The sequence below is a fragment of the Catharus ustulatus genome, chromosome 3 (assembly GCF_009819885.2).
Source record: "Catharus ustulatus isolate bCatUst1 chromosome 3, bCatUst1.pri.v2, whole genome shotgun sequence".
NCBI lineage: Eukaryota > Metazoa > Chordata > Aves > Passeriformes > Turdidae > Catharus > Catharus ustulatus.
The window spans coordinates 76,126,629-76,153,410 of record NC_046223.1 but is presented as its reverse complement, the minus strand read 5'-3'; the positions used below and the strand labels follow the sequence as shown (position 1 = coordinate 76,153,410).

General features: G+C 46.5%; 1 protein-coding gene across 2 annotated transcripts in view; it reads right to left on the bottom strand.

The window, feature by feature from the left end:
* SIM1 (SIM bHLH transcription factor 1) overlaps positions 1–11,184 on the bottom strand; it is a 52,689-nt gene extending 41,505 nt beyond the window's left edge. Inside the window, exons 1-2 of one of the 2 annotated variants that reach the window (XM_033056436.1) lie at positions 11,068–11,184; positions 9,621–10,297 (exon numbers count right to left, since the gene is read on the bottom strand). In XM_033056436.1, coding sequence (XP_032912327.1) covers positions 9,621–9,795 — 175 coding nt within the window. In that variant the 5' untranslated portion in view covers positions 9,796–10,297; positions 11,068–11,184. Of the gene's footprint in view, positions 1–9,620; positions 10,298–10,579; positions 10,703–11,067 lie in introns of those variants that run through there. The other variant, XM_033056437.1, reaches the window with a different exon arrangement.
* Positions 11,185–26,782: the final 15,598 nt, after the last annotated feature.

The following is a 26,782-nucleotide window of genomic DNA, read 5'->3' as shown; positions in this document are numbered from 1 at the left end:
GACAAGTCACTGTCCAGCGGCACAGACCACCCTCGCTCGTGCCCCACGAAGTCTGTCTCCGAGATTCACCTTTATCCTTTCCATCTCTCCTCCTGCTGCTCCGGTGGGCGGAATGGTTCCCTCTGCAGGAAGGGGTGATGTGCCTCCATAGAGCCCCTTCCAGAAATCAATCTTTCCGGATTTGTCTAATGTTTTACACGCGTCTTGTTTTCTCCTATGCAAAGTGAGTAGTAATAAAAGTCACATGGAAGTTACTTCACCGGCGTAAAGCTATTCACGGCCCATGCCTTTTCACGGTGTTGTTGCTGAAATAATTTAAACGGGTCAACTAGAACCTTTGAGGCTTGTGCCATGAAACAGGTCTCACTCCGACACGCACAGGCAGTAAGAGTAAAACGGAGGAGAAACCTACAAATCCTGATCGATGGCTGGGGTGCAGGTCGCAAGGGGACCCGAGCCGGCGGGGTGTGCTCACCCCCGCAGTGCGGGTTCGGGAAAGGCAAGACCTCGTTTTCCAGTTATTTCGAGACAAACAGACGAGGCGCTGGCAGCAGGCAGCCGCGGGCATCCCTCGCTATTGACCGGCCTCACCCAGGTGTTTGCCGGTGCGAACAAACCTAACGATTTCCTCCGCGCTGTTTGGACGGAGCATCCCAGCGCGGCCCCTGCGCGCTCTCCCCACCGCGGGAGCGCTGCGCTCCGCTCGTCCCCGCCTTTCGCTTCCTTCTCTCCCTTTCCCCCTCCACCGCTTCGCAACAACTTGTCTCTTCACCACTCCTACACTTTGCTTCTTCCTCCTTAATTTCATAACCCTACAGAGGCAGGAGATTCTCTCCTGCTCGTTCCTCATCCTGCAGCCTCAGCATGTATCAGGTCACCAGTCAGAAACAGGCTCCTTCCCATTAATTCCTCCACGCCAATTAACGGGAAGCCAGCCGCCAAGGATGATCACCTCCGTCCACTGTATTCAGGAAGGAGCTGGCAAATCTTACGCAGCTTCCAAGGAAAGACGGAGAAGCCCAAGGTATATTTGTTTTTCCTGAGCTCCTAGGAGGTTTCTCTGCTGGGGAGCCAGGACGGCCCGTCAGCGCTGAGACGGCTCCTTGCCATGTCCCCCCACCCGGAGGGACACCTGAGTGACAGGTTTCTTTATTCAAGACTAAATCTGCACTGCCCGCCTATGATTTAAGTTGCTTATTAATCTAAGTTTACGGGTCTAATTATTCTTCTCCTAAAAGGGAAAATAACCCGACCCCAGCGGGTTAATGAACAGCTCACGGGCACTGCAAGTTAACCTCCCTCGGGAAGGCGGTTCTTCACGGCGCGCTGAGCTCCTCTATATGTTTCAGGTGGAAAGCCCGCGCTGATGGGCTCTGCCTTCTCATGGTTTATAATTAAACGTTTTCACTTGTCTACCTGAACCGGCTTTTTGAAATCCTGTCACATGAGACGATCCTTTGTGCTGCCCAGATGTTTTCAGCACTTTCAAGTCAGAGACTATTTCCAATCGTTGCCAATCCCAGAGTGTTCCAAATCGACGACCTCTCCTGATGCCCTTAAATACTGTTTTTAAAGATTGTAAGAGAAAGCCCCCGCCACTAATTTTCTCTCCCCACCTCTCCCTCCTATCTATTCGCCTTAACATCCAATTTCCTTTTATCGAGGGAGCAAACTGTGATTTCTTGCACTTGACCTACCGCAGAAAATTCTGCAAATCCTTTGATTGTCTATTTAAAACAAAACAAGGAAATCAGCTCTCCCTTTTGGTCCAGGATTACGGTTGGAAACAAGATCTAAGAATTCTCTTGTAATTTGGAGAGCCAGCAGCATAATAGCTTTGGAATAGAAACAAGCAGCTTTGTGAGAAGAAGGATAACTAAATCGTTTTTAGGCAAAGGATTTTCCCAGCTAAAGTGGCCGAAGACAAAGCAAAACATAATCTATTTTGGAAGATTTCCAAGTTATGCCACATTAACCTTAGCAGATAAAATTTACTTTCTTCCCTGAGGCCCCTCCCCCACCGCGGTCTGGTTTATCATATTTACATAAGTAGCCTTAGAAGGGATGTATCTATTACGGATCTAAGGAGCTAGCGAGCTCACATTTCATTTGGAAATGGAGGGGAAGTTTTACTGTTGCTTAATACTTGATGCATTGTAGAACCATTTCCATTTAAATACCTCCGACCCACGGATTACCTCCATGGACCGGCTGCATGGGTTTTGTAATTTCCTGAAAATGAGATTTCGATTTATAAAACAAGAAACCAATTAGTAACCAAATGAGGCGAAGTAGATCCACTAAAATTGACCTAATCCCACAGGCACCATTTAGGTCAGTTCTTGGCGAATGAATGATGAGCAACCGTCTAACATAAGCTCAAGGCATCACACAGCTGTGTTATTCAAGCAGAAAAAGAAAATTTTAAAAAATGGATCGAGCTTTTATTTCAGAATGGATTTGATACTCTTGCCAAAATATAGATCATATGCTCCTGTCTAACAAACTCTTCCTCCTAGCTAACTATCTCTTTCACTTGATGAACTTTTTTGCCTGAGAAGATAAACTACTTATGCCAAGAGAAATTGTCTGCTGTTGTGAGGGAGGAAGGGAATGGGGAAAATAAAAAGAAGGAAAAAAGTAAAAAATAAATTAAAAAAAAATAAAAGAGAAGAAAATAAAAACATTTTATCCAGCCTATCGCTCATCGTTACCCAACAGCCTTCACTGACACCGCGCGGAACCTGCGCGAACCAAGCGTGCTGACTCATCCTTTTTCTCAGCATTCTCCAGTGGAAAGCCACTGCGCTTTCCACATCAAAAAGTATATCCATCGGTTTCATGGGCTGGCTACAAGGTAAAACGCCTTCTCCCACCCGGCCGTGCCCACGCTCGGCACTGAGAGCCGCTCCGCACCACCAGCCTGTCTCCCAGGCCGGGCGCACAGCCAGACCTGCCGCGCTGCCCTGGTCCTGTCCTTCCTTCCCCTCATCTTTTGATTGATGTGAGCCTTGATGTCGGCAGCCAATGGCACCAGGGGCTGGGTGGGCACCGTCCCTATCCAGTGGCGACACTGTTTCAAGAAGCTCCTCTGTCCCACGCAAGGGGGAAGAGATTCCTGAATCGTTTCTAATTTGATCTAGGCAAAGACGGAGGAAGGCGGGCGCAGGAAAATAAGTCTCCGAGGAGCCAGGGCAGCTCCTTGGCCCTGGCTGATCTCCGGGTTACTTGTCCCTCTGTGAGCATCTGCAGCGCAGAGCCCATCCCGACCCTGTCCTTTGTCTGGCAATAGCAAAGAGGGGCGGAGGTGGCGGTGGGGGGTGGGGTGGCCAGAAGATGCAAGCCCTTATCTACTTTGCGCTGATTTGCCGGCTTTTAAAAGCAGTTACGGCGATTTCCCCAGCGAACTCGCCGTCATGAAACCTCAGCGCATTCCGGATTCACTGTAGAAGGCGACTTGACGCCCCCGTTTAAAACCACTTAGTGGAGAGCCCGTCCTGAGCTCCAGACCCCCTTCTTTGGGGCCAGACCCTGAGGCCAGCTCCCTCCGGGGCCAAGGAACCTTTGGGCACCTCTCCGGGGGCTTGCCCTTGTCTGGTGCACCGCCCCTCACGGCCGGGCGAGGCCCAGGGAAGCTGGTTTGGGGACGAAGCCCCGCAGGCAGGGAGTTCTTTCCTGCTGCTGTGGATGGGCAGAGGGAGAGGCTAGGGAGGCTCTCCCGGACGCAGCCCAGCTGCTGTGGGACAACGCTGGGAGCCTGCCCGACTGGGCAGCCGGAGGGAGCCTTCCCTAAACCGGGTCCCACAAGGTCCATCGCGAGTTAGTCTCCCGGGAGCTCCTCAAAACTCCCTCTCCGGGCAGCAGCCCCCGCCGCCGCTTTCCCAGATCTCGCCGCCGCCTCTCGGGGGCCGCGGCCCGGGGACGTGTCCGTGTGCTTTTGTTTCGCTGCGTTTTCTTTGCCCTTTCAAGAGCCGCTCTATGGTTATTAAAAAAGGAGGAGTAGCAGCTCGCTCCTCGCCCGCCGGCGCCGAGGGGATGCTGACCCCGCGGAGGGCGCGGGATGCGGGACCCCCGGTCACCTCCGCCCGGAGCTCGTCCCTTCTGCGCGGCACCGGGGCGGGCCGGGCTCCGCCAGCCGCCCTCGCCCTGCTGGGCAGGCCGATGAAGGTCGGCCCGGGCACCGGCTTCGTTCAGCCTGCCAAGCAAAGCCTCTCTACGGAGAGGACAGGAATGCCACCTTCGCGAGCGGCTCCTCAAGCAGCACCTTCCCTGCCTCCTACTGCCCCTCACCAGCGCTGCTGCCGCCTTAACACCAAGGGACAAACCGGGCACGGGAGTTGTTTGGGAAGAGGGAGGTAGGACAGCCCAGTCCCCATCTCCCGCGCGGTCATTCTCCCTTTCTGTCCAGGGAAAATGACAAACAACAGCTCCAGGAGTCACGGGAGCAGAAGCTGGACATCCTAGTCACCGGCGACCCAAAAGGCAACTGGATATTGTATCGAGGAATTAGCTTGATTCGATTAACCATTTAATTAAATCGTCTGCCGCCAGCGCTCTGTTCTGCCATCGCCTAATGCCAGACAGAGCTGATTTCCCAGTTAATTTAACACGCAGTGGTTAATGATAACTCAAAATCTCGGCCAAATGAGGCTTCTGTGAAGGACTGGGTCGCTGTCGGAGGGCTCAGATGGAATAGAATAAGCTATGCTTAAAAAAAAAAAAGAAGCAAAAAAAAAAAAAAAGGCTGCTCATTTCCACTGCCTGCGGATGCCATTAGCAAGGTTTTGTAAAGATTTATTATCTCGGTAAATCACACGTATTCATTTGAAGCAGAGATAAATTAGCATCCCTCTTTCTTTATAAAAATAATAATAACAGGGAGGAAAAGCCCTATTGACTAAACAAGCATCCCTGTTAGGAAAGTGGTGGTAGAAATAATGCTGTGGCTATTTCGCTATAGAAAGAAATACCAGGATTGCGCACACACGGGGTAGCGGAATTGCGCTTTGAAATGCAAACAAACGGAACCATGTCCAAATTGGAGAGAGGGGGAGAAAAATCAGGGCATTTTCGAGCACCAACGATTTACTCGTTTCTTCAGAAGACTCAAATTCAAGTAGCCTTTACTTCGAAGAAGTAGGGGAAGGAAGGATTTGCACTCACGCACACGCTGTTTATATGCAAGTTGAAAAATATTCTCCAACATGAAAACGGTTATATGTTTCCAAAGGAAATAGGATTTTTTCCCTCGCTCTTTTCATTAAGTATTCATTCTAAAACATAAATCTGTGGGGTTTTTTTCAACGATACGGCTAGCAGTTTAGTTCTGCTCTTCACATTTTAAGTTCACATCAAAACTGGAATTAAACAGAGATTCAGCGTGCAGAGTAAACTGCTGCTTAAATGAGAAAAACTTCTGTAAGAAAATAAACATTGAAACCTAATGCTCAATCATTTCCCTTTGCAGCAAGAAAAACAGCATTAAATCACCTATCCACGTGGGAAACGGATTTTTTTTTCCTGTTGATCTCTTCCTCCTTTAAAATAAAACAAGGTTAAGGGTTTCAATATTGAAATGTTAACCATCCTGATTCGGCGAAAGTTTATGTAAACGGAACCTCTGCTTTTGTCTCGAAAAGCAAACGCCTCTTTGCGCCAAAACGATCCCTTCCCATTAGGACAGACTGCAAACCCTCCTTTTGCATCTTTGGTCGCGGACAGAGAATAGGACCTTTACAATATTCCTAACTAAAAAAGAAAAAAAAAAACCAAAAAAACCCCCCAAAACCAAAAATAACCCAAACAAAAAGTATTTCTTGTGCCACCTGGGGTTTTTTATTTGGGTTTTATTAATTTTTTTTCCCCCTTCTCTTCTGGATACTGCCGAAGGTCAGTGAAGAATTACCCCGCAATAGTAATAGTGGTTGCATCGGTTTTGGTGGAAGATTCTTTTAGTCCTTTGACATCCTGGAGATTTTTCTACCCATTTTTTGCGTCCACTTTACTTACCATTAGCGATTTAATGTTAAATTGAAACATTAGTATTTATTTATAATGAACGTTAAATCAGGAATTTATCTATTTAGAAGTTCTGTTTGGAAAAACAAACAAGCAAACAACCCTTAAAACTCTTCCTTAACCTTCTCAGAAAACTTGCAGATATTCACTCTTTCCAAAGCTGTCTTATCACCGAAAAGCAGTACGCTTTCTCCTCCTGGAGAGAAGTGTTTTAATGCTGAAACGATGCAAGAAACCTACGTCTTGCACTTTTCGTCCTTGACAGTTTTAATCTGCTGAAGACCTAATAAAGTGAAATTAGGGGTAGAAAGAACAACCCAAGCGTTTCAATAACTTGTGAGGATTGCACAACCGCTCCGAGAGAAAGCCCATAGAAAAATCTCTGCCCGGCTTGTCAAGTTTGTCCAGCGCCACTGCCTTGTGTTTAGATGGGATAAGAAGGAAACCCCATGTGCTTATTTTGTGTTTGACTCTCCTGACATTTCACTCCCTCATTTCCAAAATGGACCCGAAATCTACCCACCTTCCTTCTCTGTAGGGATCTTTCAGACACAAAAATATGCAGGCAAGCGCACACCGATTCTCTCTGCCTTGCCCCCAGCCCCGCGTGTGCGCAGCGATGAGGAGCGTATATCTTTCTGTACGTGATTATTTACAACCAACTCTACCCAAGCACTCTCTGGGCAGATGGAAATTCGCTCTTGTACTGGGAAGCGGGGGTATGAGTTACTCTGGAAGTGCAGTCTGCTCTTACGGAGACAGCGTCTCTCTACCCTGACTCCTCCAAGATATCTTTAAAAGTACATGACATTCCGCCGCGCTCCCGAGCCTCCTACTATCCATCTCCAGTGTTTTGGCCAACTCATCGGGTATGTCCCGATGCTTGTATTGCTTTCCTCCCCAGGGAAGTACAAGCGAAAGGAACCCCATTGCACCCATCCAACATCCCTACCCTGCCTCCTCCGTTCAGAAAGACTTGTCCTTTCCGTGTGTCATTTCCCCAGCTGCCACTACCTGTTCTTCCTTCCCAGAGATGCGATTACTTTTATTTTCCTGGGTGGGAGCACTGCAAAATAGCTCCCCGCTTCCTTGCTTCTCTACACTCCTACGCAGCCGGACAAGCACAAGCACATCCTCAAGCGGAGCCCAGGCTGCTCCGCCGCGTTCCCGGAGCCCCCAGTGTCCCGGGGAAAATCTCCCGGGCTTTGCTGCCGCACAGGCAGGCACAGGAGCAGCGCCGGGAGGCCGCTCCTGGGCGCCTCGCCCGTGTTCAGTCGCGGCACGGGCGAGCGCAGGAAACCCGCGGGCCCGAGGCCGGGGCCGAGGCGGGCCCCGCTCCCCGCCTCCTCGGAAGTGTGTGGGAGGGAGAGGGAGCCCGCGTGGGACCGCGGGGAAGCCGCCCGGCTCCACACCACGTTGCGAGCCCCGCGCTCGGGCCTTTGTGCCCCGCTCGCAGCGCGCCCCCGGCCGCGGCCCTGCGCGGGGACGCGCGGTCCCGCGTGGGTCTGCAGCCCGCTCGGCCCGGGCCTCCCGCCGCAGCGCCTCGGAGGGGCAGCCCTGCCGAGCCTGCTCCCTGCCTCTCTTTTCTAACGCGCAGTTTGCCTTTAATGAGGCTGCGAAGGCTCCGCTGCCCCCGAGCCCCGCTCAGCCGCCCCCGCTGCCTCCGCACTCAAATTAGCATCTGCTGCGGCCGGCAGCGGCCCCGGCCCCGGCGCGCTTCGCCACACGGTTCCCCAGGGCATTCAGGCATCCTGCGCTGCCACCGAGGGACGGGGATCAGCTATTCTTCTCTTCCCATGATTACTCACAGCCTACAAGCAACACCATATGCTTCTTCTGATCAAACAACCCGCTACATAGGCACCAGTAATTGACGAGACCTGCTCGAAATCACGCAGAAAGGTAGCCTACTGAGACCGCAGGAGTTGACAAATCATTGCTAATAATCCTTTTAGGAACATCATGGGCATCAGGGTTTGCAATAGCTTTATTTTTATAAAGTATGCGCTGACAGCATAAAGGACAACTCCGTCTCCTTTGAAACAGACGACTGTCCCACATAATGATCTTCAAGGTGGTAGAGCAAATAGAAGAAGAAAGTGGCTTGATGAAGACCGTAATTATTATTTTTAAAGGTTTCATTTAACCCCTTCTTTGGTTACAATTGACTCGGTGATATGGAAAGTTGTTTCAAGAAATCGTTGTAAGAAGCACTGGATTGGAAATTGCAGCCGTGGACTTTAGGTATAAACTTTCATCCGTAACCTAGGGCGGGGGAAGGGGGGGACATTACCTCCCCAGTCCAAATGACTGCCACATTGCATATTTATTCTAAAAAGTCGGATTAGTACCAGTAGTTTACTATTTAACTGGAGGGAAAAAATTAAAAACCCCTCAAACCACCAAATCAGAGCAAAACAAAACCAGGCCTATTACACACACTCTTAATTTGTAAAAAAATACAGGCGAACCCAGTCGAGATGGAGCTACAGAAAACTCACGGGGACATAGATATATTCCGTTGTTTCTTATATACGTTCACTTTTTCACAAAAGATGCAGTGAACTTCATATTAGATCAGGAAAAAAAAAAGAGAGAGCTCTTGATACCTTTTCTTTAATACAGATCACAACTTCATCGAGTTGATCTGAATAAAAGGTTCGTGATATTTTTTTTTTAAACTTCCCCTACATCTTGTAAAATCAATAGGGTGAGAACACGAAAGAACTTTATTCTGACTCTCTTAACTTTGTGTTGTTTGTTTTTCTTGGCAGACAATGTGGAAGACCAAAGACGGTCGCTTTAGATCCTAATTCTATTTAAAAGCATGAGACACTTCGGGACGCTTAAGTTTTCTTTTGCTAGACAGGCGGGTTGTTGCTGCCGTGGAAACAAATGTGAAGTTTATGGTTGCCTGTCGTGGAGAATCATCATGCCTAGCCTGATTTTGCTGGGTAGTCAGGGGAATTGAATATATCCGGGTGCAAAACTCCGGCTAAAATTTTCTGAGGTCGATTAATGCCCTCAAACAGCCCTAGTGATCCTCCGAACGAGACAACAGAGCATTGATGGTGTAATTCAGTGTGCTCGACTTATTTGTTTAGCCTGGCTGTGAGCATGCCTGCACGCGTGTCCTATACCTGTGCACCGCACCTTTCCTCGAGAGCTGAACTAAAGCTTAAGGACTTTACATAGACTTATGTAAATATTTACCCATATACTAACTCGCCCCCACAGAATAACTATAAATAGGGGTGAATCACGCCCTCTTAGGCCTTGCGTGTGCTTGGTGAGGGAGGCACATTTCACTGGGAGACTGGGGGAAAAGAAATCCCGGGTTTGCTTTGGCAGAACACACAGCAGAGCTCAGTGCCTTCAAGTGTTGACAAAAGCACCATAAGCCTCCAACCAAATCTGTCATAGGAGTTAAAGGGAAAGTATTTACAGCAGACGAAAGTGACAGCGGAGGGCACCCTGTCTCTGAGCACACCCCAAAGAATTGACCTCCTTTTTAATATATATACATTTTTTTTTAACCGTAAAAGTGATAAATGACACCTGGATCCGAATGAAAGTAGAGACGAATAGGCATTCCCACCTACCTTCTGGAAAAACCACTCTCATTTTTAAATAGCTGGTGGTGAGTCTGATTATGGATGCTTTGTCCAGCTGAGAGGTGATAGCCGAGGGCAGGGGTAGTAATTTAGCCAGTTCATAAAATTCACTGTTTTCTTTCTCCCGTCTAGTCCGGGCAGCATTTTTGGACTTCTCTTTCATCGTGTTTTTTTCCCGCTTCCTTGCTACAATTTAAACTCCAGAGATTCATCCAAAGGTGGAAGGGAAACTCATCTGCAATTCATCTCTCCGGAGCATCAGGCGATGATTCTGAGCGCGGCCATTGCTCAGAAAAACCGTTCTGTTGTATAAATGCAAACAAGCATTGAAGAATAGAAGAGTTCTTAAAAAAAAAAAAAGTGTATATACTCTGAAAATCAGAGTTAATTAGATGGGAAAGACATTCATCCAATGCAGCTCAGCCCTCCAAGCAACTGCATTTAAAAAAAAAAAAAAAAAAAAAAAACTAGAAGATTGAGGCACCAGACAGCAACCAAACGATGTATTTTTGGCCTTTTTTCCTACTCATGGCGGCCAGCATAGCTCCTCGGAAGAGGGTCATAGTAATCCCGATTTTTTCCCGTGATCCGTTGTCAATCCGAGGCCCGAAACGCCCGGCCGCGGGCTGCCTCCCAGGGCAGGGTGACTTCCCCGGAGCCTCTCTCTGTGAAGACAACAGCAGTCCCGGAGTGAGCGAGCCGGTACACGGCGCCGCAGCGGAGCCGCGAGAAATAATAATCAACAACCAGCCTCCGGCGGGTGTAGTATTTTCTCCCACCAGAGGGGAAAGAGGAAAAAAAAAAAAGTGTATTTTCCCATCTAGCGCGCCCGTGGAGAAGCCTGCCCCGCACTCTCCTCCCACAGCCCTCTCACTTCCCAGCCCAGGTGTGCAGTGCGTGACCAGAACGAGAGCGCAGCAGAGAGCATCCCCGGCCCCCGGCGTTACCGGGTTTGGTGCTGCCGGGGCTGCGCCGTCCCCTTCGTGCTCCCTCGGGCTGGCACCGCGGCAGCGGCCAGACCTCCCCGCGTTCCGCGCTGCCAGACCCTCAGAGAGGGATACATTTCCAACCACGAAGTATTTCTGCTTGTTTTCCCCTTGCCCTGTTTTTTTTTTTTTTTTTTTTTTTTTTCCTTGAGTTTCTCCTGTTCTCGGCTACAGTCCTCATTCCTCGGCTGGGGTTGGAGGTGTCTACCTCAGCTGCACCCCAGCCAGGGGAGGCACGCTTCTGTCTGCCCAGCCCTGCCCCGAGCCGGAATCCACCCAAACACCACATTTTTCCAACCAAATTATCTCTCTCTCTCTCTTTTTTTTTTTTTTTTTCTCTCCTCATTTTTCACCGTGGCGAAGCGACCCATAGCCTAGCACCGCACATCACCGCGGTTCTTCGCTGAGGCTGGCAGATTGTGGTGGGTTGTGATCTTCTTTTCACCTACCTTGAATCCCTGAGCCCGGCAGCCTGCAGAGAGCTCTCCCGGGGTGAGGAGCCCAACTCTTTAATTGGCTCATTAATGGCACGGGGAAAAGTTTGCGCCTGTCATTGCTCCTCGCACCGATGGGCAGACAGACATTGCCGCCTCCCCATCCCCTTTATCGGCTCCCAGGCTCTCCGTCTCACATAACGAGGGGTGGGGTAGGGTGGGGTGGGGGGGCGAGGTTGGTATTAATGAAGAATCCCTAATTTGCGGCTGAGAAATGCCTAATAACTTCTTGATGGCTAAAAGCCTTTTAGCACAACTTCATTTCTCTCCAACTCCCCCCTCGGCCCCCCTCCCTCCACCCCGGCCGAGCCCTCCCTTAATGCCACTCACGGACCCGCCTCGCGTCCCGTTGGCCACCACCGCCCCTCGCCCGGCCTCCCACTGGCGGAGGGGGCGGTGGCGTCACGCAGACACATTCCCACCCCTCTCCCGCCTCCCCTCCTTCACTGTGTCCGCCCTCTGACCTGCCGGCGCGGCCAGGGGGAGTGGGGACACACAGACACCCTCGGGCACACACAGACACACGCGCACATCTTTCCCCCCGCGTACATGTTGAGCGCTTATTCGCGTTGAGGTGGGTGCATTTTGGCCATCGTCCCTCCGCTGGGCAGAGGGGGTGAGCGGCCGAGGTCCCGCAGAACTGCGGGCGGTGAGGATCGCCGCAGCTTTACACACCCATGCACATTTCCCCACCCCAAAGCCCACCGACCAAGTGGTCGCGCTTGGGAGAAATAAGCCGCGGTCTCGTCCTCTGCTGCCCCACCTCCCTAACACCCCCAACTTCAACCATGTACGGTTTTCCCCTGGGCTGATGCGCTGCGGGACAGTGTGAATCGGGTCCCGCGGCGGAGGGGGAGAAGGATGGAGAAAGATTTTAATTAATTTTCTTGATACACGTTGCAAAAAACCAAACCAAACAAAAAAAACCCCAAAAACAAAGAAACAAACAAAAAACCCAAAATAAAACAATGAACAATCGCACGAACAGGGAAGGGAAAAAAAAAAAAAAAAAAAGAGAAGCGGGAAAAAACCCAACCCAAATCCTCCTACATTAGGAGACAGAACTGCTTTAAAACTATCCCCAAATTGGATGTGGGTTGTTTTTTTTTTTGTTTGTTTTTTTTTTTTTTTTTTTTTTTTTTTTTTTTTTTTTTTTTTAACCGGGAGCGGGGCTATTCCTTATCCCGCGTGTCCCCTGCGGAAAATAACCCTAAAAAAATGGCGCTGCTCCTAAAACTGCTGGCTCCTGAAAAGAGTAGATAGAGCAGAGAGACAGCGACTGGAGTGGTGGAAGAAAGGTTTTAGAGTCTTTCCTAAAACCACAGCGGACTCTCAAAAGCCTGACATAATTGCCAAACCAGTCGATGTGAGACTTCGGCTAAAATAACTGTTTAAAATGAGTTTGCACTGGCAGGCAACAGTCGGAGTATTTCGAGGAAGAAGAAACGGTCTCAGTTTTCTAAAGAAGAAAAACGTCAACCAAAAAAATAAATGTAGCCTTTGAAGCATCTCATCCTTTTTGCTCTTTGGTCGGCTGCAGTTGGAAAAGCAGGCTTGCAGTGCAGACCGTCTGTTCGCTGCTTATCACCTTAAATCTCCCCTCGGTTAAAAGCTTTCCCTGAGTTCATTTGGGTAAATAAAGGAAAGATGGAAAGAGAGGCATTCAACAACTCCTCTGGGTGTCCAGGCGTCTACAAGCATCAGAGAAATGTATACACGTAGTCTCAAATGTTCTTTTGATTGTCTTGTTTACCGAAACGACTCGTTGTTAAACAAACACGAACGCTAGGCATTTAGTGAAGGTAAGGGAAAAAAAAAAAAAAGAAAAAAAAAAGAGCGCACCCCTCCCCACCCTGTCATGATGTAAAGCGATCGCTGCTGTGCAGGAAAGAGATACTGAATTTACAAAAATCGTCCCTGCGTGTTACTACCCTCAGGTGTAAGGTGAGTTCGGGGCACAAAAAAAAAAAAAAAAAAAAAAAAAAAAAAAAAAAAAGCTTCCTTCTGGTTTTCATTTGAGGTAATTCTCTTCCTAAACGGCACTGACGTTTCTAGGAGGGTATTTAGACATATGGGTAACAACTGGACTAACACTGTCAGGTAGCTCACGACTTATTTGTCAACAAGAGCCAGAGAGAATGTCTTCTATAACACCTTTGGTCTGGGAAAAATAAATAAATCAGTAGGATACACTTCTGCTAATTTATACCAGGGAACATGAGCATCCACCTTACCAACCCCACACAGCCCCATCGAAGCCCGTAGCCCACCGAGGATTCTCTTTCCCGGTGTACCGGGACTCGGTTTCTTCCCCGCAGCCCGGGTGGGTGACAGCGTCCGCACCGGCTCTCTCGGTGGCCGGGGCCCCAGGGCTCGGGCTCGACGGGCCCCTGCGCAGATTTTGAATGTATAAGTGCTACGGTAGATAAAGTACGAGATGTGAAAGGACTAGCGGTCGAAGGGCAGTTATTCAGCTCTGAAAGTTACAGCAATCGAGGACAAAGTCACCTCTCCACAGAACCACCAGCGCAGGGTTAGTACGCTGGGGATATTTCCCAGCAGATTTCAAGAGGCGGTTCTCGAATGAAAGGAGAATTTGGCCGTTTCAGAGATATTAACCTTGTTTTCTTTCGTCAAAAACAAGTGACTTCTGCAAGCGGAGATCAGCCTTGGCTCTGCCCCGTTCCAGGTGTACAGGCAAAGGCAGCCCTCAGTAGCTAAATTCGTGGTTTTCATATCAGCCGAGAGCCCGCTGTCACCGGCCCCGGTGAAGCCCGTCTATCCTGAAAGAAGAGTGCATGATGCTGTTGAACAAGTGAAGCGAAGGCACCCCTGCGGGATGCTCGCACCCGGCATACGAGCCGTGGGAGGGAGCTGAGGGCAGCGGGCGCACCGGCGGCGCGGGCACCTGCGGGCCGAGGGGCCGGAGCCGCCCAGCGCCCCCGGGGTCCGGCCCCTCCAGCGGCAGAGACGCGCTCCGGCTGCTTGAAGCAGACGGGTAGCTGTGCTCGGTTCAGATGCAGATATTCTCGGGCGAGAATCTCCTGGAAAACGGATGATACTGGAAAATTGGATAAACAGGTACTGCAGTGCAATTTGATTTCAAAAGGCGCATAATAAAATGGTGTATCTTAAGAAAGGCCGAGCGAAAACAAAGCGTTTCACAGACAGGTTTCCAACTATAGTAGAAAACTTGTGTAGGCAGATACAATATGCAGCGTGTATTGCAGCATGTGTGCGTGAGCGGGTGTACGTGTGTGCAGAGGGGGAGGGGGAAAACTGTACAAATCAAAGCAGGGGAAAAAAAAAAGAAAAACCCTACCGGACCATTTCCCTATAGGACAGATCAGATCCAGTTCCTTCTTCAGCACATTCGGACGCACTCTGATGTATTTATTAGTTTATGAATGTGGACGCGCTTATTAATCTCCCCTAAAGAATAAGGTGACCATTTCTCATGCAGAGAGAAAGATCTATTTGAACGTATTGAAGCACTTACACACCGCTTTCTTTGGTAATTAATGATGAGGGTCGCTCTCCCGATTTCTTAAAAAAAAATACAAATTGAAAATTCGGCCTGGTGTTAGTTACGGGCAGATTTCCACACGCCAAGCCTCCTTCATCTTTGTACCGGCGAGAAGCGGGGTTCGACCTCTCATGGACCCTCACGGCCGAAGGGAGCGCCCCGGCACGGATGCATCGCCTGTCCCTGAGATGCGGTTCACTCTCCCAGCCCCGGGGATGCCTGAGGGAGTGCGGGCGCTGGAGACCGAGGCTGTTTTTTCAGAACCTAGTAACTTCAAACACATGCACTTGGGTACCCTGGTGAATTGGAGTGTGATGTGAATTTTCATCCATGCCCTCATCAAGGCTTTATTGACATAAATATACACGGCAAATGCTCTTTGAGACCATTCAAAAGTAATTAATATATTTTAACTGATCTAGATCTTAACCTTCAAGATTCAAGCCATGCTCTAGGTACTTTATTCCTGCTCTTTTGCTAATGTTATTAGGATGTTCAGGGCAGCAGGACAAGGAGAAAGCCGATTCTCTAACACAGGAAATAGTTAAAAGTCTCTTGGATAGCAGCTCTCACATATAAGCGTTTCTGAATGCATTTCTTAAAAATAATTACGGAAACATTGCAAAATTTGAGTAATCGACCACTAGTATGATTGTCAGTTATTTTAGGCAACTCCTTCAAACAATTTTTGGCGATATATCCGTGTTAAGAGATACTTCGCAGGGAGGAGAGACACTTCTCTTGACTATGCACTCCTTTCAATTTTATTGTTTTTGACATAAATGTAACGAGATGATTTATATTCATTTTTTCCAGGGGAGGCAGAGGTCAGTACCTTTTAGCCCTTATCTTATTGAACACACTCTTGCTAATAAGTTAAGCTATCTTACACGGAGCAGCGAATGAAAACATAAACTAAATCTAAGGAAACGCTAAAAAATCTACTTCATGGCTAGTAACAGTTATCCCAAGGGACATTTTTCTTATCTTCTGCATTTTCCTTTCCAAAGGAGCCTGGTACACTGAACGCCCGAACCGAGCTGAAATGCCCCTGCCAGGGATGAGAGGGGACTGGAACTTTGATGAAATTACAAACTTCATGAAAGTGCTTCCTGCCCTCCCTGTGCCTGCACAGACATCCTGCCTGGCTCCGCTTTCTGCTGTGGCGGTGTGCCTTGCTCCCCTCCTGCTCCCGGACAGTACCAGCGGTCCGGGCGGTCCCGGCCCCTCCTCACCTGCTCCGGACTCCCGCGGCCCCAGGGCCGAGGCGGAGCCGAGACCCGCACCCAGCTCCCTTCGGGGCTGCCGCTCCCTCCCGGCGCCGCCTGGAGCCCATCCTCGCCCAGGGCTCGCCTGCCGTCAGACTGCCCTCCCTCCTCCTGGCGGGGCGGCAGCAGCTGGGCCCGAGCCAGCCGTGTCCCGGCCCCGCGGGAGGGCAGGCCCGGGGTGCCGGTGCGCTCCCGCCCCGCCGAGCCCCCGCAGCGTTTCGGCATGGGCCCCCCCGGCGGTCGGGGGCTTTGTTCGGCTTGCGGGCTCCCCGGGAGCTCGGCAGCGGCCTCGCCTCCCCGCGCTGCGCTCCCTTCGCTCCCTTCCCGTTCCCTTCCCGTTCCCTCCCCTCCGGCCCTGCCCTCCCGCGGCCGCGGACCCGCAGCGCCCCACGCGCCGCGCCAGCCCCGGCACGAGCGTTCCCGCAGCGCTCCCCGCCCCCAGCCCGCGCTCCCGGGCACGCCTCGCGCTGCGCATCCCAGCGCCGTCCCATCTGTCCCCTCACCTGCGAGGGAGCCCGGCGACGTCAGGAGAGCGGCCCGCACGCTGCCGACCGCCGCTGTTGTCCCTCGACCCCCAACTTTATGTCTTCACCTGCCTGGGGTCGAACCAGCCCTCCTCACTCTAAAGGAGACGGGGTCTGAGGTTTGCAGGGGGCGATGGGGAGGAAACTTCCTTTTCACGCTGTTTTGTTTGTTTTGGTGCGCCACGTTGGGTTGCACTGTCCCAGTCCCAATCAGGAGCGTCCCTTGTGCCGGCTTTGCCCAGTTACAGCCGACTGCAGGCAAGCCAGGGGAGCTGCCCCATGGCAGGGGAAACCCTCCTTGGGAGGGTGGGCTGCCCCAGGACTCTGGGACAGCGTGAGAACTGCACTTGTTCGTATATGCTGATGGAGCTGGCTTCTCCTGCACCCTGGTTATCACTGAAACCTCCTTTCCCAAGGCCTGGCTTTGATTAGCAAAGAAGTTATTTCATTAGTCGGGGGGAAATCTGTCAGCAGAAGTCTGTTTAAATTTCAGCACCCCAAAGAATAATGCTAAATAGTGGGATCCGTTCCACAGTCTGTTCTTACTATCAACCTGATAATTAACAGGTCACAAATAGACTTGTATCACTGCTTTGTTTCAGTGGAGGAGAGCAGCTTAACCCGCCTTGAGGACACACTTTGCTTTGAAATAACACATGCATGTTTCAGATGAAATCAATAGCAAGAGGAACCACCCCCTCTGTTGCTCTGAAACTTGTCTTCAGCCTCCTATTGCCTCAGAGAATAGGCTTGATCAGACCAAAAAAGGAGGGATGCAGAGTGTGAGGCTGCCTGACAGCTCTGAAGCTGGTGCTCGTTCCACTTGGTGTATATCCTAATCATGATGGTGCTTATAGCATTGTTGAAAGACAAGGTGGGGAGCATTCTCTGCATGGGTTTTACCAGGACCTTTTCTTGTTTTAGTCTCATACCCGTTTGTGGTTGCAAGTTTAATTGTTTTTATGAGTGTTGCACGCCAAGCTGGGAACAACCTCTCTTTTCTGAATTATTTGGTCATTTTGCAAGCCTGTCACTACTCTCCTCTGCATTCCCCACGTGGTGAATAGATGCCTTCAGAAATAATGTGGAGGAGATGATGTCTTTGAGTAAAACACCGTGGGATCAATTGCTTGTATTGGGTGGGGGCACAGGAAAACAGCGCCAGACTTGTGAACACGAGTCCAGCTTACAGGCTCTTTCACACTACACTAAATCTGTTGCTGAGGGATAAGGGTGTTTCCCAAAGCTTGACATACGCCTGTGATTAATGTTTTTTTATTTAGGTTTTGCCTCACTGTTGAAATGCTTTGTCTTAGCCCTGATTTCTGACTATTATTCACTGATAGTGGGACTTCATTTACATGTGATGGCTGGATGTACTCAGTTGAAGCCAGAGTCTTTTCAAACGACAGTTTCTCCACAGCACCTCTGCTGAGGTGTCTACTACTTGCAGCTGGAGGAAGTTTCAGGGCTTGCTTGCTCTGTGTAATTACTGTGAAACTTAGCTGGTAGATGAGAAAGAAATTAGCATTTCTTTTGTCTGACAATAGCTTAATGATGTTAATGACACATTTTTGAAATGTGCCAAAGCCTTAGGAGGTAGGGGAGTCAGGTTTTAATTTTGGCTTCAGCACAAAATGCTGCTGGTGCATGGCACAACCCAATCACTTGTCAGAGCAGACAGTGGAGAGTGAGGAGAAGACTCTGGGAGTTAGGTTCCTGAATGCAGGAACCTTATATTGTTGAGTGCAATGAGCCTTAACAGCCCTGACCAGCCTCACCTGGAGTGAGCCAGGCCATAGGGGATTTTGTGCCCAGTGCCCCTGCAGCTATGCCTGTACCTCACTAGGCACTGTGCTGGTCTAAACCCTGACCCACAGACTGACCTCCCACCTTGACCTTGGACCTGCCTTGCTGCTGTGGACTTGCCTGATAACTTTGGCTCTGGCCTCAGCCACCCCTGTGCCAGTCCTCTTCTCCTCATTCAGGTAATCTGGGGAGGGTCCTGGCTTGTGAGGAACATCCTGGCTGTCACACTTGGCTTGTGATTCCAAGCCCAGCCCCACAGTCCAGCCCTTATTTTACTTTTATTGGGCTGCTTCTATTCATTAGAGGGCTGCAATAGCCTGTCTGCTTTCCCTCTGTCTCTAGTGGGCTTGCCTATATTCTCTTGCTCTTCTAAGGGTAATGCCTGTCTCAGAAACCATTGCACACTGGGAACCTTCCTGAGAGATACTGCAGCTCTCTCCATAAGCTTGTCTGCAGTTACGGGACCTTAGAAAACACAGGGCTGGGGAAGGAAGGCTGTTACATGGTACAGAGCTTCCTTTGATTCCCTAGAAGGAGCACATCTTTTGAGTTGGAGAGGTGTGAATAAGGGACAAAGTTCCATGAGATGTGGGACTTGCCTAAGTTTGGGTATAGTTCAACTGCTAAGGGTGGGAATCAAAGAAATTGGAAGGTAAAGGCTCCCTGCACCCAAAACTTGCCTGCCATTTTCCATAGAGGAAGATTATGCAGGAAGCTCTGACTGCCTTGGAGGGCTGGGGGACTCCACAGGGGTGCAAGAATGGTTCTGCCCAGATCGGTTTACAAGGCTGGGACCATACAATATAAGCTCTTGGAGGCAAGGGCTGTGTGTATCTCCATACAGTGCTGATCACAATAGGACCTTATTTCTGTTTAGGGCTTCCAGATGCAATGCTAGTTAATGCCTATAGTAAACAATAATATTAATAATAAGTATTAGCATGCCAAGCTACAAATCACTGGCATAGTTTTCCAATATTGCTGGTTGCTTTCCAGTATTGTCCTCCAGCCTCACTGCAGTATATTGTATACAAAAGAATTGAAACCCAATAATTGGCGTGTCAAGAGTTTGAAGGCATGATCACATTTTTTTCTTTTGAAATCTGTCTATTGAAACAGACATCACAACAAGTGAGTTCATTGGCCTAATAAACCCTGTGTCCGGCATGCACACACTGTTCTGTATCCCAGGACATCAGCAATTAGGCTGGTAACGAGGCTGCTGTTGTGTAGAATAACCAGTATGAAAATGTTAAAAGTTAAGCATAATGGGAGAATAATGCAGCAAAAATATAAACAGTAGACTTCAGATATGACGCTTATTTTCACTTATGGGAAGACAGCTGAAAAGAAACCTTTAGCTACAATTTGTTTTCTCTGCTTTACTGAATCTATAAAAAGTCTACAATGATTTAGTTCTTCTGACCACAGTAACGTAGCTTTACACTTGAAACAGAAATATAGCTTTAAATTTAGATTTTAATTTCATGTCTTATTGCAGGCACAGTAGAAACTTTACACTAAAATAACATTTCTGCTATAAGCCAGCTTCTTTTGTGCTACTGAAAGAAATAATAATGAGAAAGTATTCCAGCAGGAGGAGCTGGTTTAGAAGCAAATGGATTCCATGGCAACTCCTGACTCTACATGACACCTAATAACTAGCATTTATGTTGGAAATTGTCTGTGTTATCTTGTACCCCAGATCTGATCTTTTTATAGGGTTCCCCCTTTTTTAAAAGCAAAAAACTTGTAGGGTGATGTTTTTTAAATATAGATCCAAAAATAAGCATGAAATAATATGAGTTTACCACAAATGTGTGCTCAGGCAAGTTGTTTTAAAATTGATTTAATTTTTAAAAAATTATTTCAGAAATAAAATATTTGCTGGGAAAGGTATTGATCTGTCAAGGGAAGAGCTTTATAGGAACAGAATACTGGAACTGTGTATGTTTTAACATAATGAGATATCCATATTCAACAGTTTGAAACATAATACAAGAAGATTCAACTGAATCAGCCCAGTATCTTGGTTCTCACAGTGCTGAATGCACCAGGGGAATCTTGTCATGGGGCAGCTGGAGAATAACCCAGTCCTATGGGCAGCCTGTCAGCCAGTCTGACTGATTTATGATCTGAAGAATGTGGATTTATTTTCTTCTCTGCCATGATCCAATCTAGTGCACGTGTGGGGCCTGACAACTGCTGTTGTTTGAGTGTGGAATATTCAAACCTGCTATTTTATACCTAAATTGAAAGAAATCTGTTCTTAACTTGTCACATGATAAGCAACCTTTGCCTTTGACTGTTTCAGTACTACTTCATGACTGAGAGAACATTAGCTGAAATTAACCCTAGAGATGAAGATTTCTGTAGATGCTTTGGGGCCTTGGGTGTTTTCTCAGCCAGCTGTTGCTTGAGGGTCTCAGATGGTAGAAGAGCATAGTCTAGGCTTGGAAAAAAGTTTGTGTGTCCTGTGGTCAAATGAAAGTAATTCAAGTTTTGTTTATCCCTTTTTTTGGTATGAGTGAAAGAACAAAGAAAGTGTGGCTGGAAAAAGCCCTCCTGGTTTTGTGATTCTGTGGCCAGGGGCAAGTGCAATCAAGTGCAATCATAGAGGATGTTCTAAGGTGCAGAAGTGAATGGTGGCCAAAATGAGAAAGATGAAAATATTTGGAGTAGTCTAATCCTATTGCTAAGTGTTACTGGTAGCATTTATATTTAAATATTGGTACCTTTTGAAGATGTCTACGACCCTTTAATTTTTTACCCAAGGAAATGAGTGCTTTTTTCCTTCTTCCTGTCCATAGAGATAAGATAGGTATAAAACATGGAGTAATCATTCAAAACAACGATTATTGGTCAGCAAATATACTAAATGGATGGGTAGAAAATGTGTCTTGGTTTAGCTAATCTTTTACTGTAACTTACAATTAGATGCTGGCATAGAGTTCCTTGAACAGAGACCCTGATGTGGCACAAAGGTATTTATGACTAGCACTTGGGATCAAAACCAAACTACTGTCAGAAGAGTTATAACTGATTGTAAAGTAAATGTGATTTTTAAAAAAAAAAGAGGTAAGGCTACAGTCATACTTTGGGAACTAATTTGATGATAAGGGCATAGAAATGGAAAATACAGAAAGCCCAGAGAAAGGTGCTCTGAGTGGTGGCAGCAGTAAGACAGTAATTTTTAAAATTGTTTAGGCATATGTCTTTATTTTTTACCTAAAAGAGAGAAGTAAGTACACAACAGACAAAAGAAAGAAGGATATAAATAAAATAAAAGCAGTACTAGACAGATTGGGAAATTGAAATGGAGGTGAGGTGAAGACAAAGATGGAAGAGAGGCAATAGTTATGGGAAAGGAAGAACAATTAGTAAAAAAAGAAATTTCAAACAGGGAATTACTTGATTTATTCTTCTTTCTGTACCTCCCTACGTTGCCGTTTCTCATAGTCTTCAGATTTGTGGTTTGGAGAAGGCAGAACAATTTTGCATTGACGATCTCAGCTGGACCAGTATGCTTACATGAAAATAAAAGTGGCAGACAAAAGAATCAGATCAGGATTGTGGACAAAGTATGGTTTTTTTTCTTATTTACTATTGGCTGTTCAATTGCAGGAAAATAAAAGGGTGTAAGTAAAGAAATGAAGCAGTAGAAGTTAATTTTAAAAGAGTTTGTCTTCTCCAGTCACACATAAACCTGATGCATAGGCAGGGATCTGATTCTAGGCATTAATCTTTTTTGCTCTTTCAAAAGATCAAACTCTTCTGAAAGTTAGTTTTTATAAGTTCTTGCCCTCCTTCAGTAGCAGTGCTGTCAGTAACTGTTAACTTCAATGGCTTGTTTTTTTCATATTAGTAAATAACATGTTCATAAAATATTTATGTATATTATATAGACACATACAAAATGCTACCATGAATCTATTCTTCCTTCCCTGAGAAATGTTGACATAACTGACTCTGTTTCCTTAATGTCACAGGCTATACTTCCAAATGCAAGGAAATGGATAATTTTTAAATGTAGACCAGTTAACATCAAGCTGATGTGGCGTAACATGAGAGCTCCAAGTGCAGGTGTGTAAAATGGAAAGAGCAGCATATGTAGTTTATAAAATTAAGACTATATGCTTTCAGGGGTATAGTTAAGAAGGGCTTTTTAAATAGCAAGAATCTCACCCCAAATGCACCTACAATAGAATTCAAGATATGCTTAAATTCCCCTATCTGGTGAGTATGTAAAGTTTAGTGTCTCAAAATAGACTAGATTACTGCATATGAAGAGGGAAGCATAGCAGAGAGACAGAACACAGAAATGTAGCTTACCTTTGGTACCTTGTCCAAGTCTAACAGACATATGCTTGTCTGATTAGAATGTTACTTGGAACCTTCCCCTGAAAATAGAGGCTTGCTGTCTTTCAGAATGAGGCATAGGACTTGTGCTTTCTTATTTAAAAATTGGCTGCATTCCACCATCCCATCTGTTCCCATACAAAATTCCTTCCATCGGTTCTTTCTTCTCTTTTCTGAACACATTTCCCCCTAGTGTGCCCCAATCATCAGGTAAATACTACAGGATGCTTTTGTGGAAGCTGTGCTATCATGCAAAATTATTTGGTGTAATGAAAGCACATGAGATAATATAATAAAACCAAACAGGACTATTGCCTCACAGCGGTGCTATCTGCAGGACTCAAAGCTCTGTCCCTCCTTGGAAAGGAGATTCTTATCCTGTTTTTCTCATTAGGGGTATTTTTTTTCCATCTAATTTAATCTTTTCATGGTCATAAGTTCTTAGTCTGTTCCTGTAAAGTCAATGGTTCCTAAGAATTAAATAACTTTAGGACATTACCTATCTATCCAATTCAAGAAAATACAATTTATCCCTGAATTAGAAATGTTATAAAATCTGCAGCTGTTAATCTTTGAGTCCTAGGTTTGAGTGAAGGATTAGATAATACTAATGCTGCTGTCTATTCACCAAATCCTTTGAAAGTAATAGCAGAAACTAAATTTAATCTACTAATAATATATGTTGGGAATGTATTTCATCCTAGAGTCTCTGAAGCAAAAGGGCAATGCACCAAGAGAAAAGAAACTTCAGTGTGTTTTTTGGTTGCTTAATGTTAGGATTTCTTTCCAGGTTCTGTTCATTTCCTGAGAAGCACCCATATTTCTGAAAAGGTTTTCACTGGTAGGATTAGATTAATCCAGCTGTTTCCCCAAAACTTTTAGACAACTAGATAGGCGCTACATGGTGTTAAAATGAAGAAACAAAGCATTTGGAATTTTCGTGGTTATCTTATGTTGAGATTTCTCTTTTTTTTTCCTGTTTATGAAGAATAGAATATTCCAAAAATCCATCTGGGCCCATTCTAAAAGAACACTCTTATTTATTAAAGGGATTGGTCCTTTAAGGTCAGCATTTCCTGAAGATCCTGGTCCTGAGAAAAGTTGGGACAAGGTTCAGTTATTTGAAGTGCCTTTAAGTTTGGAACAGAAATTTCAGCTCCTGTTCCCAAAACAGTGCATCAGAGCATCCCTCTGGGCATACTGTTTTGCCAGGAAAGGAAGCTGAATCGTGATCTGGAAGGCTGACATACTCCTCCCCTCCTGTAGGATCTGTAGGGTCAGGAGGGGGGTGAACTTCCTCTGTAAATTTTGTAGGGGCTGTACAACACCCAGGGGCTTGGCACCTGACTGATCAGCTCCTGTAAAGCACACAGAAAGACAACTGAATGTGTAGTGTCAGCTTCTCAGAGTGTTCCTGAGGTTCAGAAACTTTACCCAGCTGTGATTTATTCTGCATTGCCGGTGAGCATTGCAAAACATGGCACCGCAATTTTATACAACTGGAGGAAAGCAAAGTCCTAATGCTGTATCAACGTGTCTTGCAACTTCTAAACCTTCTGCTAAGATGTCTTTGTGAACCCTTTGTGCGACTGTATGTAAATGATGGTGGCCATCCTCTCTTGAGGAAAGCATGCGTTTTCCCAATATCTGCAAGGATGAGACTGAAACATATTGTCAGTGTCTGCGTGTAGGAGTCAAATAAACATGTATGAGAGGCACAAAGGCATGACTTGTGCTTGACCAGATCTGTATCATGTGTGGGTACAGTCAAAAATTATTTCACTTCAGTCAGCTATGAGCATTTCACTAGCAAGGAGAACTGAGAAATCTCCACTTCCCTCTTTCTGAGATTAGCTCATTCCCTCTTTGAATTAAGTCACACGGAATTAAAATCTAAGATTAAACTGACATTTTCCTCAATCATACAACAAACTGTGATGCATATTTTACATCTGTCTTATTTGCTCAATAAATTCTTGAAGTAACATTGCGTCAAATTTGGAGTTTAGTACAGTATAGCTTTATGAGGTTATTTGTAGCTTGCATCTTTCAGGAATTTAATCATAGACCAGTAAGTATTTCTTCTCTGTGTCCTATAACCAGAGAATGAAACGTCCCTGAAGATCCTATCCCAGAATGCTGAGTCCAAGGGCAGCATGGGAGACTCTGTGGGGAGGGAAGTGGATGGTGGGATGGGACACAGCAGGAGCATGCCAAGGAAACAGCAACATTCTTTAACTGGGGTAAACTGTTAAACAGTTCCTTAGTTTAACTTTACAGAGTTGTACTTTAAATAGGGGGAGGGGTGGGAAGAAAAGGGGATTAATCTTGTTTTGGCACAGGGGAATGAAAATGGCTTTTAATGGAGGTGACAGAATTATCTCAATGTTTTTCCCAGCTCTCCCTTTAGACATTGTTAGCATTTGAGAAAATAAAATAAGGCTTAATTGCAGAATCTTCACAGCTATAAAGGTGAAAGTTTTTCAGAACCTGATCTTACTGTGCTACCACCATCAGTAATTAGTTCCTAATTAGTTGGATTTGCTGAAAAATACATGATGGGGACTCACCATGTGTTATAGGCGTCTGAAACAGTTTCATCCTGTTAACTAGAAGAAAGTGCGGCTGTCAAGAACGTAGGCCTAATTTTCCCACATTAGCACTGCCTGATGTAAACTGAGTTATTTCCAACCCAAGGTGCAAATTTGCTACTGTGTGAAGAATGTGGCTCATCACATTTCATGTAGAGGTTTAGAGTGCAGTAGAAAAGGATTGTGATATGTCTAGACTCCCTTTTCTACCAGTGTTCTTGCCAGTAGTTAATAGCATCTAGCTAATAGCTCTATAACTATTTGTACATGTATCCTGTTATTGAGAGTGTTGATTTTTAAAAAATGCCCAATTCACCCCTGCTATCATTACAGTTAGTGGGAATTTTAATATTTGGAATGACAATATTCATCCCAGAACACTTTTCATTCTTTATTTCATGGGTTTTCTAGCAGATGAATAATAGCAAAAGTCTTCTACTTTCCTTTCCCCTCCATATTCAAATGCATATTTGTATTGAGAGTAGGACAAGACTAAGCTGGAGGAGAAGAAGTGAAGCCTAATGCATGGCGTTAGTGTAGCATTAATGCTCTTTATTTTTGAGGAGACATTTTAAATAGAGGAGGTTGTGCAGAAGAAAGACTTGGAGAGCCCTGGATTCAAATTCCATTGATGCAGTATGGAGCTCGTTAGAAGATCTGAGGACAAAACATATTGTAAACATATTTAATTGCAGGATGGTGTAATCACTGTGGAGGATCCCTTACTATAGAGCTAGGAATTATTTATGAAGAGACTCATTTAGTCCAAGCATTACAATTGCTTTCCAGAGAAGTTCCTTTAATATAGAATTTCCTTTCACACACTGCACAGCAGCTTAACCTCTTACTGCTACCAGTGTGTGACATCAGTAACAAACTTGGTTTGTTCATTCTAGAGCTTTTTGGCAAATCACTTCAGAAAACTGTGTCAGAAATTCTGTGACCATCAGTCTTGGCACCACCTGCTGAAGTACAGTGCAGTCTGAGAAAACATGACAATTAACAAGATACATTTTTAGAAAGGCAGGTGGGAGTCAGACTTAGCTGACAGGAAAGATATAGTACATAAGTAGAAATGGGAATGTCAGCTCTCAGCAGAAGCCCTACTCACCTTTCTGTAGCTCACCTGTCTGTTTTGGGAATCCTATGGCACCTAAACCTTTTGTCAGAAAATATTTTTTCTTATGAAGCAGGAGAATTCTCCTTCTCATAAAATTGCTTGGAAGAGAGAATTTAGAACACTTGCAAAATAGCATGGGCTTGATTAGGTAATTAAGGTTGACTATCTAAGTTTCCACCTCATGCTACTGGCCCCCGTGACATGGGGATGACAGAAGTGACACATGACCTATGAAAGACTTACTCTCTTCTGGAGTGGCAACTGAAATATCTTTTGTTTATTTTAAATTTCATTAGATGCAGTTAAGCAACTGAATTGCAAACCTGACTAAGCAAGTGACAGGAAGTCAATGTGGTTACCTGAATGTAGATATCAAATGCTATTTCAGATGACTTGGGTTACTTGAGGCATCCACAGAGGCTGACATACAGCAGCACTACATTTCACAGCTGATAGCCATCTGCAGTTGGGGT